Raw genomic sequence first — 18,194 nt, 5'->3', positions numbered from 1 at the left:
CCATACAAAATTATGCCTATTGCATATAGTAATCAGTTTCCTGAGCACTATTAAACATGATTAGTATTCTGTTTCTTTTACATCAACTTCCAGGGTTCTAGGAACTACTTTCAAACACTATTCTCTGATATCAGAAAAGGGATTTGTGTGCCTAGAAAAGGTAATAATGGAGAACATAATATTTAGTTTTAGTGACTTTTGATTTTTATTTTATAAACTTTGATTTTCAAATAAAAATACAAATATCAATATAAACACCTTAACATAAAGATGATACTGCCATTTTGTTCCATACAACAAATATTAGTTGAAACAAAACAAAAATGCCAAAATGTCTAAGGAATGCTGCTGAAATACTCAGCCTCAATAGAGCTTTTATTTATATTTAGAGTTCATCTTTACACAGGATATATTTGAGTCTTCCAGAAACATCCATCTTGAGGCTGGACATGGTTGTACAAGTCTGTAATTCCAGCTACTTGGGGGGCTGAGGCAGGCACATCGCAAGTTCAAAGCTGGACTGGGTAACCTTTAGTGAGACCCTATCTCAAAAATAAACATTAAAATAAAGCAATAAAGATGCAGCTCAGTGGTAGAACGCTTGCCTAGGATGTGCAAGGTCCTGGATTCAACAACTAGTACAGCAAAATAAATAACCCATTTTGAAAATCTCTTAATTACAGATGTTCAAATTTAATAAAATTATTATTACATTTCGGTCTGGGTCTACTATTTTATTATTTGTTTTCTACTTGTCTCCTTTGACTTGTCCTTTTGTTCTTCCTTTCCTGTCTTTTGTGGGATTATGTGACTGCTCAGAATTCCACTTTGTCTATATCTCTCACCTCAGGGGTTTATATCACAATTATTTTATGTAGTATATACCTATGCGTGATATAAACAGAAAAGGACTATAATTATTGTCATAATTATATAATTATAAAGAAATTAGGAAGGGGTAAAAAACAAAAAATAATATTCACATTCACCCAGAGATTACCATTTTCAAAGCTACTCATTCCTTTTTAAGGATCTGGGTTTTCTATCTGGTCTCATTTTCCTTCAGCCTGCTGAACTTCCTTTTAGCATTTCTAATACTGCTACTTTGCCAGTGATGAATTTTCTTAGTATTCTTTTGTCTGAAAATGTCTTTAGTTCACCTTCATCTTTTTAAATATTTTTTTAGTTGTACATGGACATGATACCATTCATTTATTTAATTTTATATGGTGATGAGGACCACCTAATGCCTCACAAGTGCTAGGCAAGTGCTCCACCACTGAACCATAACCCAATCCCTTCGTGCTTTTTTTAAAAAAAAAAAATATTTGGTTACAGATAGACATATGTGGTGCTGAGGATTGAACTTAGTGCCTCACACGTACCAGGGAAGTATTCTATAATGAGCAACAACCCCATCCCCAGCCCCTTCATCCTTTTTTTTTGGGGGGGAGGGGGCGGGTGGGAGGATGAGGATGGGTACCAGGGATTGAATTCAGGGGCAGTAGCCCACAGAGCCACATCCCCAGCCCTGTTTTTTTGTATTTTATTTAGAGACAGGGTCTCACTGAGTTGCTTAGTGCCTAAACTTTTACTGAGGCTGGCTTTGAACTCCGTATCCTTCTCATCAGCCTCTCAAGCCACTGGGATTATAGGCGTGCACCCAGTCTTCATCCTTTTTTAAAACCAATATTTTTATAGCCTTTGTTTCATAGGAAAGTATAATGAGAAAAATATTTTTCACAATAGCAACAAAAATCATAAAAATATGCAGAAATAGACATGAATAAACTAAATGTGTATGAATTATATAAAGAAAACTGTACAACTATAAGACTCTTTTGCTTTACTGACAAATAAAAATTGTGTATATTCAAAGTTTACCTTCATCCTTGAAGAGTATTTCTGACAGAGAATTTCTGGGCTTCCATGGTGTTTGATGAAGAATGCCAGATGTTCAAATTTTTGTTTCTTTGCATGTATTTTTTCATTTTTACATTGCTGCCTTTACAATTTGTTATTTGGAGTTGGAGACAAAATTCAGTGGCATAGCACTTGTCTAGCAAGTGTAAGGCCCGAGGTTTGAGTCCCAACACCACATACACAAAAAAGACTTGCTCTCTGTGGGTTTCAACAGTTATTATATGCTTTGGTGTAGACTTCATTTTTATTGTTTATTCTTGGTTGAGATTTTTATGGCTGTATATTTCTGTGAAATTTTGAGATTTTTTTCAATATTTTTTCTCCTCTGGGCAGTCAGTCTGTCTGTCTCCCTCCCCATCCTGGAGCTCCAACTATATATGGGCTACACCTTTGACGTTACCTAAAAGGTCCCCAGGGCTCCGTTTTCTTTCTCAATCTTTTAAATTTTGTTTCAGTTCTTCATATTAAATAATTTCTATTCTATTCTTCAGTTCATTTACTCTTTCTTCTGTCACATCTAATAAATTCTAGTTACTTCTGTCTCTGAACTTTTTACTTTAGATATTGAATTTTCAGATCCTGAAACTTTCATTTGGCTCCTTTATGTTCTTTCCGTTTCTCTGCGGAGGTGGCCTATGTTTTCAATCACTGCAATTGTGTGTGTGTGTGTGTGTGTGTGTGTGTGTGTGTGTGTGTGAGAGAGAGAGAGAGAGTATGTATGTTAAAATCTATCAAGGACAGCTTTAAAATTGCCATTTTTAAAGTATTTGAAAGATTTTATTGGTGCATTATGATTATGAATAATAGTGAAATTCACTATTATTTGCAAAAGCACATAACAGTTTGGCCAATTTAATTCCCTAGTACCTCTTGTTAAAATTTAGACAAGAGATATCCGCCCAAAAAGCTCAAGTTAGGCAATGCAGTAACATTCAGTTAAAATCATTAGATTCCGACACCAATAATCTCACCAGCACATTAATAATCTCTTTGAAGAATTAATAATTTAAATGGATTACTGGGTGGTCACTAGGCAGATGGGACATGGATGAAGGAAGTAGGTCACTTGGGACATGCCCCTCAGGAATAATATTTTGTCCCTGGCTCCTCACTCATTTGTTCTGTTTCTTGGCTGTCATGAGCTGAGGAGCTTTCCTCTGCCATGCCCTTTTACCATCATCTTGGGCCCAGAGCAATGGAGTTAGTTAACCTTGGAGAGAACCATGAGCCCCAAATAAAATTTTCCTCCTCTAAGTTTTTCTTGTCAGGTATTTTGGGTACAGTAATGAAAAGCTGATGAACAGACACCCCCCACACACCTCATTCCCTCCCCTTGGTCCCAGTTTTATTTTTAGTACCAAGGATTGAATACAAGGGTGCTTAACCACTAAGCAACATCCCCATCCCTTTTTTTTTTATTTTGAGACAGGTCTCAGTAGGTTGCTTACAGCCTGCTACATTGCTGAAACTGGCTTAAAACCTGCACTCCTTCTGCCTCAGCCTCTTGAGCTGTTGGGATTATAGGCATGTGCCACCAACTAGCCCCTTAGTCCCAATTTTAAATTCTTGTTTCCAAGTTCCAACATTTGGGTCATACTGATGTCTGTCTCAGTTGATTTTCTTTTCTCTTGCAAATGTTTTCACTATAGTATGTCTTTGAATCTGGTTAATTTTGGATTGTATACCAGACACTATGAATGTTAATTTGTGCAGATTCTGGATTTTATTCTTTTCTGACGAGTGTTATTATTATTATTATTTTTATTTTTAATTTTTTTTTGCTTTAGCTGGTAATTATCTTTGTTGGAATTGAATTTTAAACTCTGGTCTTGCGCCTAACTCTAGCCTCAGTGCAAATTTTTTGCTTTAGCTAAGGTGGCCTCTGTATGACCCACACATGCTTGGAACAGGGGTTTGTCAGAGATGCTGGTAAAGTTTAAGGATCTGCTCTTGAGCTTGTTCCATTACAATATCCGTCCATGCTCTTTGGCAACCAGTTTTCCTAGCTTTTGTCTTCTGGTCTCCCCAGGCCAAATAAACTGGATTTTCTACCATCAGCGCTGCCTAACATGTTACACAAAGTACAAAGTGCACCTAAATCAAGCCTATAAACTAAAAAAAAAAGAAGAAGAAGAAGAAGAAGAAAGAAACTCATTTTGTATAACAGTCCTCCTCCTACGTTAGTGCGCCCCCTGCCATCAGAATGTATAGGCTTCTATTAACTCTCCAGTGTCTTTACATAGTTGCTTTTTTCTATTATTTTCAGGTTTTAGAGATGTTTTCTTTGGGGTAATCAGGTAGAACTTAACTCCAGTATTACTAAATTTATCACCCTGAAACATCCCCTTTCTTCCTACCAGTTTACTGAGGTTGAATTTATCTACAGTAAAATGCACTTTATATTAATTTTAATGTATACTACGTTTTAATTAACTGGCCCAAACATAAATATACCCATGCAGTTACTTGCAAAATGATTTGATTAGTAAAATATTATAAAAAGTTTCAAATTTACCCAAGATAAGAAAGACCAATTTCTCAATAGCTATGTAAGGCCTTAAAGAGCCTTATGTAGCCTCAGTTTATTGCTCAGGAGCTTCATCATATTCTTAGTAAGTTCCCAAACTGTGTATTATAAATAAAAAGGTACTACAGAGACCTATAATACAAATTAGCAGGAGATACAACTAACCTTTTTTCCTGAGCCTTTTTTCTTTGGTGTGGGATTTTTAAGAGAACTGCCCTTCTTGGAGACTGAAGTATGTCCAGGTGATTTAGTTCGACCTGATTTCTTGACCTGCTGCGTTGGTTGTACTATAGCAGTTTTCTGTGGAGGCTGCATTGACTGCTGGGCCGCTTTGGAAGAAGACTGTGTTTTTCCTATGTTCTTTGCAATAGGAACTGAGAAAAACACAGCAACAAAAAAAAAAAATTAAAGTAAATGACATAATTAAGGCATTATCTTCTTATGATTCAACAGAAGTTTATCTTTATAATTCTTCCCAAAGGTTATTTATTGAAAATTATTTAAAAGGAAGTTTTAGGTACTTTAAGATTTCATGTATCAGGAAATAGTCTTAATACTTCAGGCAAAATAAAGAGGCCTTTATAAGCATAGCAAGTAATATAGTGAAAGAAAATTCTAGCAATTTACCTTTTAGCTACTTTCCATATTTTTTCTTAGCATAAAAAGTTTTTCCTTCAGAAAACACTACCCAATTATGCCATGTATCAGAATTATCTTGCACATTAATATAGAAAAACATAACAAAGCAACTACCTAGGGCTTTTTCTTCATCTTTCAGAGGCTTGGTGACTCCTTTGTTCTTGGTTTTTTTTTCAGCTTTAGTGAGGTATAATTGAAAAATAAAAATTATATATTTAAGGCTAGAATACATTATGTTCCTCTTTGTATGCCAAATAACAAAGTTTCATGTACAATACAGACTTCACATTAATGTTGTCACGGAAAGGCCACTATCATACACATGTGATCCGTAGCTACTAGTTACCAGGTAGCTTAACCCAGAAAATTTTAATATTTTGAATAGAGATTACGTGCCAAGTTACTTTTGTGTATGTTCACAGTTAAATAAAGAGGTTTTTTTTTTAGTATTTATCCATTAATAATTTCATTATTGCAAAAAAAAATGAACTTTATACAGTAAAAAGTACTAGTGCCAAATAAAAATTCAGGAAAAAATAGAGGAAGTGAAATATTTATACAACTGCACACAAATCAACTATTTTTGAGGGCTGCATTTTACAACCCGAAACAATCTACTGCTTTACTCTTCTCATATTCAAAGACTGTCTATATAAACCTGACCTATGATAGAGAATATCTCATCTTTTCTATAGTCTTTTTATTTACCTTCTTTCTACCTCTTACCAAACGAAGAAGAAGAGACAGTCTATTCTTGTCTGTCAGGGCAAACACAAGGCCAGTTAACTGCTACCATCACTTTACCTCTCATTTATAAATAGTTTACATAATATATCAGCTTCTCCCTACACTCATCATCTACTTTACACTCTACATTTCTAACTCTTTAAAAAATTCTAGTAACCTAACATATTATTTCTTCTTACACAATTTCCTTATCATCATCTTCAGGATTTTCCCCATCATATTACTGATTCTTCATCAGTCCTGACCTTATCATTTAAGATTTCAGCTACTTTCTGAAAGAGTTACACTTGAAAATTTCTGGAATTCTCCAGAACAACCATGTCCCCTTTTCTCTACTTCAAACTTCCTTATTGTCCTTTTGCTTTAAACCAACTGGCCATGATGTTCTCATTATGACATCTAGCCACAAGCTCCCTTCATTTTCACCCAATCCATTAGCATTATTGTGACTTTGCTTTACACCTTCTTTGACCTGCACCCAAGTGTCCACCTTCACCACCACCTCTAGTATCCCTTCCTGTTTCGCCTCTGATCTTTGATTATGTCCAGCATGTAAATTCCCACCTTACTGGATGCCCATTATGCATTTTAAATCTGTGGATTTGACCAACCATGGATTGAAATTACTTGGGGGAAAAAACTGCACCTGTACTGTATATGTACAGACTTTTATCTTGTCATTATTCCCTCAACTATTTATATCATATTTACATTGTATTTAGTATAAGCAATCTATAGATAATTTTAAATACGTAGGATTTTATATATAGATTATATGCAAATATAACCCCAATTTATATAAGGGTTGGATTTTGGTATCCCTGGTAAGTCCTGGAACTAATCTTGAGTATACTTAAGTATGTCTGGCCATCAATCCACTAAAAGTAACATTCGAAATATCCATGCAGAAGACCAACGGAATAGAAGACACAGAGACAAACTCACATAAATACAGTTAACTCATACTAGACAAAGGCTTCAAAAATATGCATTGGAGAAAAGATTGCCTCTTCAACAAAAGTTGGGAAAACTGGGAATCCATATGTAGTAGAATGAAATTTAACTGCTATCTCTCACTCTGCAGAAAATTCAACTCAAAGTGGATCAAAGACCTAGGTATTAGGCCAGAAACCCAGCACCTACTAGAAGGAAACGTAGGCCCAACACTCCAACATGGAGGCTTAGGAAACAACTTCCTTAACAAGATTCCTAAAGTGCAAGAAGTAAAATTAAAAAATCAATAAATGGGATGGTATCAAACTAAAACGCTTCTTTATAGCAAAGGAAACAATCAGGAGCATGGAGACCCTCTACAGAATGGGGGAAAATGTCTGCCACCTGTACCTCAGATAAATCATCAATCTCCAGGATATATAAAGAACTCAAAAAACACCCCCCAAAAAATAATAACCCAATCTATAAATGGGCAAAGGAACTAAATACACTTCTCAAAAGAAGAAATATGAACTGTCAACAAATACATGAAAAAAAATGTTCAACATCTCTAGCAATTAAAAGAAATGCAAATTAAAACTACACTGAGATTTCAACTCACTCCAACCAGAATGGCAATTATCAAGAATACAAGTAACAATAAATGTTGGTGAGGATATGGAGAAAAGGGTACAGTCAGTCATACATTGCTGATGGGACTGCAAATTGGTACAACCATATGGAAAGCAGTATGGAGATTCATCAGAAAACATGGAATAGAACCACCATTTGACCCAGTTATCTCACTCATTGGTTTATACCCAAAGGACTTAAAATTCGTATACTACAGTGATGCAGCCACACTAATATTTATAGCAGCAAAAATTCATAAGAACTAAGCTATGGAGCTAACCTAGATGCCCATCAACAGGTGAATGCATAAAGAAATTTTGTTATATATACACAATGGAATGTTCACCATAAAGAAGAATAACTATGACCTTTGCCAGTAAATGGATGGATCTGGAGACTATCATGCTAAGTAAAATAAGCCAATCACAAAATACCAAAGGACAAATATTTCCTTTGATATGTGGAAGCTAAACCACAACAAGGGAGGGGGCGGGAATAAAAGTTCATTGGATTAGACAAAGGGGAATGAAGGGAAGGGAGGCAACAGGAATAGGTAAGACAGTAGAAAGAATCTGACATAACCTTCCTATGTACATATATGAATACACTACAGTTAACCCCACCATCATGTGTATTTGCAAGACTGGGTCCCTAATCAGAGTAAGGTAATTCCATGCATGCATAAATTTTATCAAAATCGACTCTACTGTCATGTATAACTAAAGAAATACTCAAATGGGTTCACTTGCATGCCAGCAGTGACCATTAGAATCCTCTCACAAAAAAACAAACATAATAATGAACTAAAGAGTAGATCATCTTAAGTACCAAAGGCAGAAATCATTCAGAGAAGTTAACTCAGCAGAACATAATAGGGATGGGGAGGCGCATTCCTATTGTCCAAATAGACTGTCAGAAACACCTGGTGTCTACCTACATTCATAGGAGCAGGGTATCCGCAGGGTATCTTCTGTCCTTGTCAGACAATGCCCCGCCCTTCATGCCCCATGTCAATCCTGCCTCCCCAAGGTCTCTACTTACCACTCTTCTTTATATATTATCACTTAAAGAATCTCCCACTTTCCTACTATGCCCAAAATAAGCATAAAAGCCCCTTTAGTCTTCCATCCCTCTCATTTTCAAAGGTTTATTTTATTTTTTTACAAACTGATTGCCTCAGGAAAAATAACTTACAAAGGAAGGAAAACAAGGTCTCCAAGTTTTAGAGGCAACTGTACCAGTTTTATTTTTGTTTTTGTTTTTCTTTTGAGGGTGGTGGTGGTGGTAGTGATGATGGTGAAAACTGGACCTGTCTTTTTATATTTTAACCCTTGCTGGACCTTGCACCAATTTCCCAATTCTGATCTGAAGGCTTATCAGTTTCCCATTCATCTACGAAATATACCATCAGAGTACAAAACCATAAACAAGACCAGTCCTGCTGCCTTAGTTTCTCCATTATTTTAACTCCTTAGCCTTCTTGATGACCCATGTAGATTTCTCTCTCAACAAGAATCAGTTTTACAGTTTTTAAAATGCCTTAAATACATAACAAAAGGTTAACTCCTACACAAAAAGAAATGATTCTTTCAGAAAAATGAAGATTTCGTTTGAAATAGCTTGCTTTGGGGAAGTGTGACAGAGCATTCACATTTGGGAAGTGCTGTTAGGTCTTTTCCAGCAGCTTTAAAAATTATGGCTGGACAACTAAACCAAAACCAAATATATTTAAAGGATCTATAGCTTTATTCATTCCCGTGTTTCAAAACTGGGCTTCGGTATCTAAGAAACAGACTTAAGAAGGAAGAAGAAAGACTTCATATATCTTTTCTAAAAAATACCTTAAAATGCACAGAATATTTTTTCTTAAAGTTACTGAAAACTTGAAAAAACATGTTATTGGGGAAAATTTTCCAAATACAATGGAAAAGTACAAAATTAGCTCCCTAATAAAAAAATACAAAAGTCTAGCTAAAATTTAGGTTACTGCATACAATGCCCTTTTTTCTTGGCATACACAATAAATTAAAATAAGAAAATCTAAGTTTAGTAAAATTTAAATGGTTTTCCTACCTGGTTTTATAATTATCTCTCATACAAATTCAGCCTAAAAAGGACTTCATAAAATGCAAGACTAGAAATAACAATTAGAATTTAGAAGGGTTTAAGAATCTTGTTTTAAAAACATTTGTTTTCTACCTGCTGACCATAGAAGCTCTGTAAACTATTCCCCTCAGCCTCGTGGTCAGGAGGATGTTTCCCCCTTAAGACTATTTATTTCACAATTGTTACTCTCATATGCATGATATTATTCAAAATTACAATCTCTATAACCTTCAATATTTTCAGAACAAAGTTCACAATTGACCTAAAACAATTCCAGTTGTTTTAGGTCAATCCATAATTCATCTAACAATATATCAGCTTTTAAAAGCCACTTTATTTTTTAAAACCACAGTTATCTTTTTTCTTTCTGAATGATTTCTATAGAATGACTTTCATGATGATAGTACTAAAAGGCATAGCAGTCACCACTACAAAACACATTAAATGTACTGCTATATTAGTAAAATAATATACACATTCTATATCATAAAAATACTTTTAATAAGTCTCATCTAATGCCAGTGAGAAAAAAAAAAACATTTACTTTTCGTATTCCTAAAAACTATTAGAAAAAAATTTTTGAGAACAATCTCATTACAAACTGATGGTTTAAACGATCAAATGACTTACAATAGATTCGTCCTTTAAAAAAAAAAAAGTAAGAAAAACATCTTTATGGTACAAATAACCAAAAACTGACTTTTCCCTAATAACATAAAACAAATTTTTTTAAAAGTGACTATTCAAATAAAATACCAACAATTTTAACAAGTAATATTTAGAACAAAATAGAGAATTATCTGAGATAGCAAATTACTGGGATATTTAGTATACAAAAGCTAACACAAAGCAGACAATGAATTTCTTTAACTACACTTCAACTACAATATAAACAAACTTTTGTGGTAATTCCTACCTTTATAAATATCCCAGAGATACAAGTTGTTGCTGTATTTACCATTAAGGTGATTTAGGTTCCAGATGATAGCCTTGCTCCTTACCAGGAATAAAACTGCATTTCTGGAGAAAGCCAGTCAACAACAAAGCCCATGTTGCCTGAGCAAGCCTGAATTTCTAGCAAATGGGGAAGAAGCTATTTGCATTTGTTGGTTTAAGGGGGGAGGAGTGAGAGGAGGAGACTAAGGGGACTGCTAAAGTAATTCGAATATTGTCTGTGAGCTCTAGACAGTGATCATCAGTCACCTGCTCAAACTTCCTTCACTCCTGCCTTCAGAGAAGGATCAAAGGTTACCCTGGGTCAGAGAATCTGGAAAGAAGTGAGAAGACAAGCAAAATCTAACTGCCAACCCATTGCGTCTACAGACAAAGTTATTCCCGCTGGACTACATGTCCTAAAAACCAAGACATTTTAATAGTCTCAAGAGAACTTGTTAAAATATACTATAGAGCAAAACCAAGAAAGAAAAATCTCCAGGCTCTGTTTGCAATTATTGCAGCATTGAACTGGAATACTTAAGATAGAAAAAGGACATTTGTTTTTTTCAAGGTACCTCTTTGCATCATAATAGCCATCTCATTTGCACAAGCAAAACATTTGCTCCAAGCTGTTCATATGAAAAAGAAAATATCTGCCGTTTTAAATTTCATGGCTTTTGCATGAAACATTTGGGTTGATAGCATTTCTAACCATTTCATTTATACTAAACAAGTGTACTGAATTTACTAAGAATATTCATATTTTATTATAAACTACATTAAGAGCAAAAATCTAAATGAATATTTGAGCATTTACTTAGAAGCCTTCAAGTGAGACTGAAACACTTTAAACTTTTTACAGCTTTGGTTATATGTACCTCTTCCACTTCTGCCCCAGTACAACACAAAATGAAAAGTGATTCTGTATGTGCTTCCCAAAAGACAAATTTTGAAACTTTTTAGAAGGAAAATGTTTATTGCAAGAATTTTTTCAAATAAGACTACTATATAAAATGAACAGTAACATTTTTTTCTTAAATTTTTATTTCTTAGTTGGAAATGGACACAATACCTTTATTTTTTTATGTGGTGCTGAGGATCGAACCCAGTGCCAGGCGAGCACTCTACCTTTGAGCCACAACCTCAACCCAACAGTAACATTTTTTAAAAGATTGAAAGTTCAGATTTTAAACCTACTTCTTAAAATTTTTAAATATATCTTTAGTTGTGGATAAACCTTAATAATTAATTAATTTTTATGTGGTGCCAAGTATCAAACCCAGTGCCTCACACATACTAGACAAGCGCTTTACCACTGAGCTATAATCTTAGCCCCTCCTTAAAATTTTAATTATTAAAAAAAAAAACTAAACCACATGCAAACATAAACCAGCACTCAAAGAAGCAGTTAACAGTACCAAGATAATTCATTATGTTTAAGAAGAAAGGTTTCTGTTCATAAAATTTATGTCTGAATTAGCAATAAAGAAAATCTAATTTGTCAGGTCTGTCAAATATTCTTTATCAGAAAGTCATGTTACCACTGAATTTCATTTCTAAATTAAAGCTAACACCATGAGAGACAGGGGGGTAGGGGACCCAGTAAACTGAAAGATATTTATCAAGAAAAGAGTTAGATAGTCACCTGAATGCCTACGGTGTTACTGGGCAGCAATGTTTGGCTACATCTTCCTGATTCTAGATTTCCCCCTCCTCCACAGTTCCTTGGACCAGAGGAATTCCTCTATACTCTTGGGAACCTGCAACTTTATACTCAAAGCATCTGGAAGTTTGCTGCCTGCTCTCCTTCCCAGTCTATAAAAATCACAATTGCTTAAAGAATTGGGCTACAAGGTGACACTTTACACCAATATGGATTGTTAGTTTACAATATATAAATCTGAAGCTAAACTTAAAATAATATTTAGAGATTATGTAAATTCAAACTTAAAAGTTTGAATGTAGTTTTCAATAAAGTATTTAAGCACCATTAAAGGAAAATAAAACAGTTTACAATGTAACAAATTATTTTTTCTCATAATCTGAGAAAAATTAACTAGGAATAATTTTTGAAAAATAATCTGCTCCCAAATTTTTAAAAAGACTAGCAATCTACATTTATTATGTTCATAAATAAATATGGAAATAGAATAATAATATCTGGTTAATTTTCTCCAAAAAAATAATAATCTCTGGTTAATTTTTTTAGGAAAAAGAAAAAAAATGTGAACTCTTTATATAGCTTTCAAAATAAGGGTAGTTCTAGTTCTGATTGCAAATTGCTGAAATCACCCTGTCTTGCCTCTTCATGGATTAAATATTTAGAAGGACTGGCTATAAATTTCTGTTACTATATGCAAGACACATGAGAAGGGCAATATGAGAAAAATATAAAACATTACCTTACAAGCTATTTCTAAATATCTATCATTACTTAGAGTGAACTAAGGTTAAAAAAAAAAAAAATGACACAGAGGGTGGAAGAACAAGTTAAAAACAGCAAGAGCAAATGTCCAATTAGAAAATCTGCAATGGGTCTTGTTCATATATATATATGACTCAGCCTCCTTCTCCAAGTTGCCAAAGCCACATTAGCACACACGTTTCTTTCCACTGTCTCAGACACCCTGTATAGGTCAGCTGAGCAAACCTGAGGAGCCATGATAGCATTAACCAGAAGCTATGGGCTTTGAAAGTTTGTAAGGTCATATTGAGAGCCAAGAGAGGAAATCCTAAATAAACCAGGAAAAAAAAGGTATACCACTTGTTGAATTTTCTATCCAAGTATATTTTTCCAGTGCATTTTTCTACAAATGATAAGTACAACAATTCACTATTTGTGATAATAAAAAGTTTTTACATAGTTGAAGAAAAAATTTACATCTGGACATGTAGCTTAGTGGTAGAGCACTTGCCTAGCATGCATGAGGCCTGGATTCAACGGGGGGCAGGGTGGTACACATCTGTAATTCGAGCTATTTTGGAGACTGAGGTAAGACTGTAAAGTTCAAGGCCAGCCTCAGCAACTTAACAAGACCCTGTCTCAAACTGAAAAATAAAATATAAAGGTCCGGGAATGCAGCTCAGTGGTAAAGTGGTAAAGGGCTTCTGGGTTCAATCCCTAGTAACAACAAAAAAAGGAGGGCTGGGATTGTGGCTCAGTGGAAAAGCACTTGCTTAGCATGAGTGAGGCCCTGGGATCAATCCCCAGCACCACATAAAACTAACTAAATAAAATAAAGGTATTGTGTCCATCTATTTAATATATATATATATATATATATATATATTTAGAAGACTTAAAGTAAATTAAATTTTATTAAAAGAAAAAAATCAGCAAAGTTTAAATCCTTTTTAATGTAACATCAAATCAAGTAGCACTTATGGCTGCCTTACTATATTTAAGAAAACATGCAACTGAACCATTTTCATCATTGATTATTTGAAAAAGTTTTGTGCCACACCCTTAAAAATTATGGAAAAGCAATTATTTAAAGGTTGAAAAACATTTCCAATGAATATAAGAAATATTCAAGGGGCTGGGGTTGTGACTCAGTGGTAGAGAGCCTGCCTAGCATGCATGAGCACTGGGTTTGTTCAATCCCCAGCACCACATAAAAATAAACAAATAAAACAAACAAACAAAATAATAGGTATTGTGTCCATCTACAACTAAAAAAAATTTTAAAAAAACTTTTAAAAAAGGAAATATTCAAAAGAAACAAAATAGATGCTTTTAATTTATGAAATTAAATTAATTTACTCCTATGAGTGCCTACTGGAATTAAGTCCCTTTAATTATTTACTAGTCAAGTCAATAAATAGCTCTGTAAGTTAAAAAAGACATTATTAATAACACTATAAAGCAAATGACTGAGAAAGAAGTTTTACATTTATGACAAAGGTTGATATATACAATAAATAAAGCCATCAAATTGATAAGAAAAGGAATACTCTAAGAGGAAAAATGAAAAAAGGTTATCAACAGGCAAATTGTAAGGAAATATTAATGGTTAAAATACATGTAAAAAGAAAATTCACTGCTACTAGTAAACTATGAAATGAAAAACTTAAAATAACAAAAACAATAAAGATAATTTCTGAGGTTGGGCAGAGTATGAAAAAACTACTTTCACTTAGTCTGAGGGTGGAGAAAAGTGGGTATACCTTTCTGAAAAACCATTTGTCAGCTTTAAAAACATACCCCTAGGGCTGGGGTTGTGGCTCAGTGGCAGAGCACTTGCACATGTGAAGCACTGGGTTCAATCCTCACCACCACATAAAAGGACCTTGTGTCCATGTATGACTAAAACAAAATATTTTTTTTAAATCCCTTACCCCAGCAAAATTAATGAATGGAAAAAAGAGAGATATGCAAATACATATGCATAGAAGTAATTATCATATCATCTAGTTTAGTAACATACATATGGATATATTCTAAATACCTAACAAAACAGAGATTTTGTTAAGTCGTATGATGGAATGCATTTGTAGGAACATATTTTACATGGGGAAACAGAAGCACCTCAACTTAGGATGGGGTTACATCCTGATAAACCCAATCTTAAGGTGAAAATAATATTAAGTGCAAAATATGTTTAAAACTGGGTATGGTGGCACTATAGTGGAGGCTGAGGCAGGAAGATCACTTGAGCTGATAACATAAGGACACCTGTCTCAACAAAACAAATCAGTGTATTCAGAAATCCCTTTCAAGCTAAAACTTTCAAAGCACAAATATGATACACAAATACATTCTTATTTTAAAAAAATAAAAATAAAAAGGCCACAAGAAGGTTAGGGTTGTACAGCTTTCACATCAACAAGGCCAAGTTCAATCCCCAACACTATTTAAAAAAAAAAAAAAAGGCACAGAGCAACCACTATGGAAAGCAGTATGGAAATTCCTCAGAAAACTTGGAATGGAACACCATTTGACCCGGTTATCCCACTCTTGTTTTATACTCAAAGAATTTAAAATCAGCATACTATAGTGACACAGCCACATCAATGTTTAAAGCAGCTCAATTCACAATAGATAGGCTATGGAACTAACCTTCAACAGATGAATGGATAAAGAAAATATGGTATATATACACAATGGCATATTTCTCAGCCATAAAGAAGAATGATATTATGACATTTGCCGGAAAATGGATGGAACTGGAGACTAAGTGAAATAAGCCAATCTCAGATGTTCTCTCTGATATGTGGATGCTGACACACAATAAGTGGGAGCAGGATATAAGTTCATTAGATTATACAAAGGGAATGAAGAAAAGGGAGGGGGGACAGGAATAGGAAAGACTGCAGAAAGAATGTGACTTAACTTTCCTATGTACCTTTATGAATACACAACCAATGAAATGCCACATCATGTGTGTAACTGCAAAGGGATCCTAATTAATACAAGTTATACTCCATGTAGGCATAATATGTCAAAATATATTTGTTGTGTAAATCTAAAAGGAAAAAATTTACAAAAAAATTTAAAAAGCCACCGGATGGGCTGGGGTTGTGGCTCAGTACCCATAATAGAACCTATATGGGAAAACAAATTGAATAATTACAAATTTCTCATCTGAAACCCTGGAAGCCATAAAGAAGATATGTTTCCAGCACGTGAAAAGTGCTGGAAAAACTATCAGTCTAGAATTCTATATCTAACAAATATTCTTCAAGAATGAGGACAAAATAAAGACATTCTCAGAAAAACCAAGAGAATTTGTCATCCTCATTCCTAAAAGAATGGCCAAAAAAACCCTCTCTAAGCAAGAAGAAAATAATGAAAGGAGCAATCTTGAAAAACAAGAAGAAATAACAATTGAAAGGGCAAAAATATGGGCAAATACAATAAACTTTCCTTCTCATGTTTTCTAAATTATGTTTGATGATGAAAGCAAAATTATAACACTATCTAATGTGGTTTTCAATGAATGTAGAGGAAATACTGAAAGCATTACACACAGCAGAGGGTAAAGAGACAAAGCAACATAAGATTTTTCAAATTTTACTTAAAGTGGGAAAATGTTCAGTAGGGTAAGAATAGAAAAGACAGATCTCACAATGTACTGAGAAGCCACATATTTTCCCTTTCCTATTCAATCCTGACTCTAAATCTGACTCTTTATGAAGAAGTCCACTAATCACATGTACTAAGTTCACCAATGACTATTTTCTTGCTCGTTGAATGTTTTCTCGTTAAAATATTTCCTCTCCTATTGTTAGGAGAACCATCTAGTAATTATCCTACATTTACGTACATTTTTTCTCGGTGTCCTAGATTTCTAAGCCTATTGACTCAGAACCCCTGGAATTGAGTTCCAGGGTAATGTCTTTCAACAAACGACTCCAAGTGATTCAAGAGTGAGAATTACTGTCTTTTTCCCCCCTCTCCCTTCCCCTACCCCACCCTTGAGAATTACTGTCTTAAATGTTGACACCCAAGATTCTGTATCGATTCTCTTCCATTTCCACCTGGTTAAACATGTATAATTAAAACCAGACTCAAAACTTCCACCATTTGCTCTTATCAACAAAACATGTAAACTGCACCCTCCCCCACACACCTGTACTCCTGTCTGGCACAAACAGTATTTGTTTGAGTGCACATGATGACTCTCAATCCTGTTTTTAATTAATCAGGATCTTTTTTTAAGGCACCATATCTGCATGTGCAGCTATCCAATGGACATGTGCATCTGGATGTCAAAATTTTACCCTGAATCAAGTTCAGCTCACAGTAAGAGAAAAAGCTAAAAGAATAGTGGTTTACATAACGTAACAGTTTATTCCTCTCCATTAACAGTCCAGAGAAGAGCATTATAGACTAATACGAAAGTTCTGCTGCATGAAGTCCTCAGGGACTTCCCATTTTCTATTTTATAGTGCCTAGGACATGGTCCCCACCTCATGATCTAGCCAAAACCATATTCTTTAATTCCTGAAAGTAGGACACACTATCTGTACTTAGCAAAAATCATACTTGTAGGTTTGACTGCAAAAGTAGTCATTACATTAGTCAACCAAACTGTATTACTAAGGGGAAAAAAGTACTGGAGGACAATAGCATTCTCAATCACACATTCCAAATTCACCTTGTCACAAACTAAACTCCTCAGTTTTTAGGATAAACAAATTTTACACACTGTAACGGGTCCACCCTACTTCTATTTACATTTGGCCTAGCAAATTCCTTCTCACGTCATGTGTCCTTTTGTGAAGCATTCCTTTATACAACCACCTTTTCCTCTAGCACAGATTAGAAGTCTTTGGGTCCCCTTCACACCTAGCACACATCTCTATTCTTGAATTGCTAATTCTATATTATTTTTTACACACCAGTCCCTCCTGAGATTCATCTCTCTTCCACTATAAGGTAAACTTCTTGAGGGGATACACTAGGCCTTAGTTATCTTTGCAGCATATGAACACGGATCTGTATTGTACTAGATTTTACAAATTCAACCACTAGTATCTACTTTCTAGAAATATGGAAGCAAGGAAATGATAAAAGAGGTACCTAATAAAAAAGAACATCAAGGCATGCAGTATTGTAGTATAATAACATGTGACTCAAATTACAGAAAGTCTTACTAGCAGTTACAAGAATAGTCACCACTCTCCTCTACACATTTTTCCTATTCATTTCTACATCTAGCTTTTTTCTGGTATAAATACATTTAGTGGGGTACATTTTAATTATATTCACATTTAATTCCACTAATAGCTTCATATTAAACTTAGG

General features: G+C 34.4%; 1 protein-coding gene across 1 annotated transcript in view; it reads right to left on the bottom strand.

Annotated features, from left to right (window-relative positions):
• The window catches only part of Scml2 (Scm polycomb group protein like 2), a 66,696-nt gene that overhangs the window by 21,455 nt on the left and 27,047 nt on the right, over positions 1–18,194 (bottom strand). Inside the window, exon 8 of the mRNA XM_046425860.2 lies at positions 4,616–4,824. Within this exon, the coding sequence (XP_046281816.1) occupies positions 4,616–4,824 (209 nt within the window). The remainder of the gene's footprint in view (positions 1–4,615; positions 4,825–18,194) is intronic.

This window comes from Marmota monax, unplaced genomic scaffold (assembly GCF_021218885.2).
Source record: "Marmota monax isolate L192 unplaced genomic scaffold, Marmota_monax_Labrador192_F-V1.1 WCK01_AAM20220418_F8-fsc00203, whole genome shotgun sequence".
Classification (NCBI taxonomy): domain Eukaryota; kingdom Metazoa; phylum Chordata; class Mammalia; order Rodentia; family Sciuridae; genus Marmota; species Marmota monax.
Note: the sequence above shows the minus strand (reverse complement) of the source record. Positions and strands in the feature narration are given on the sequence as shown.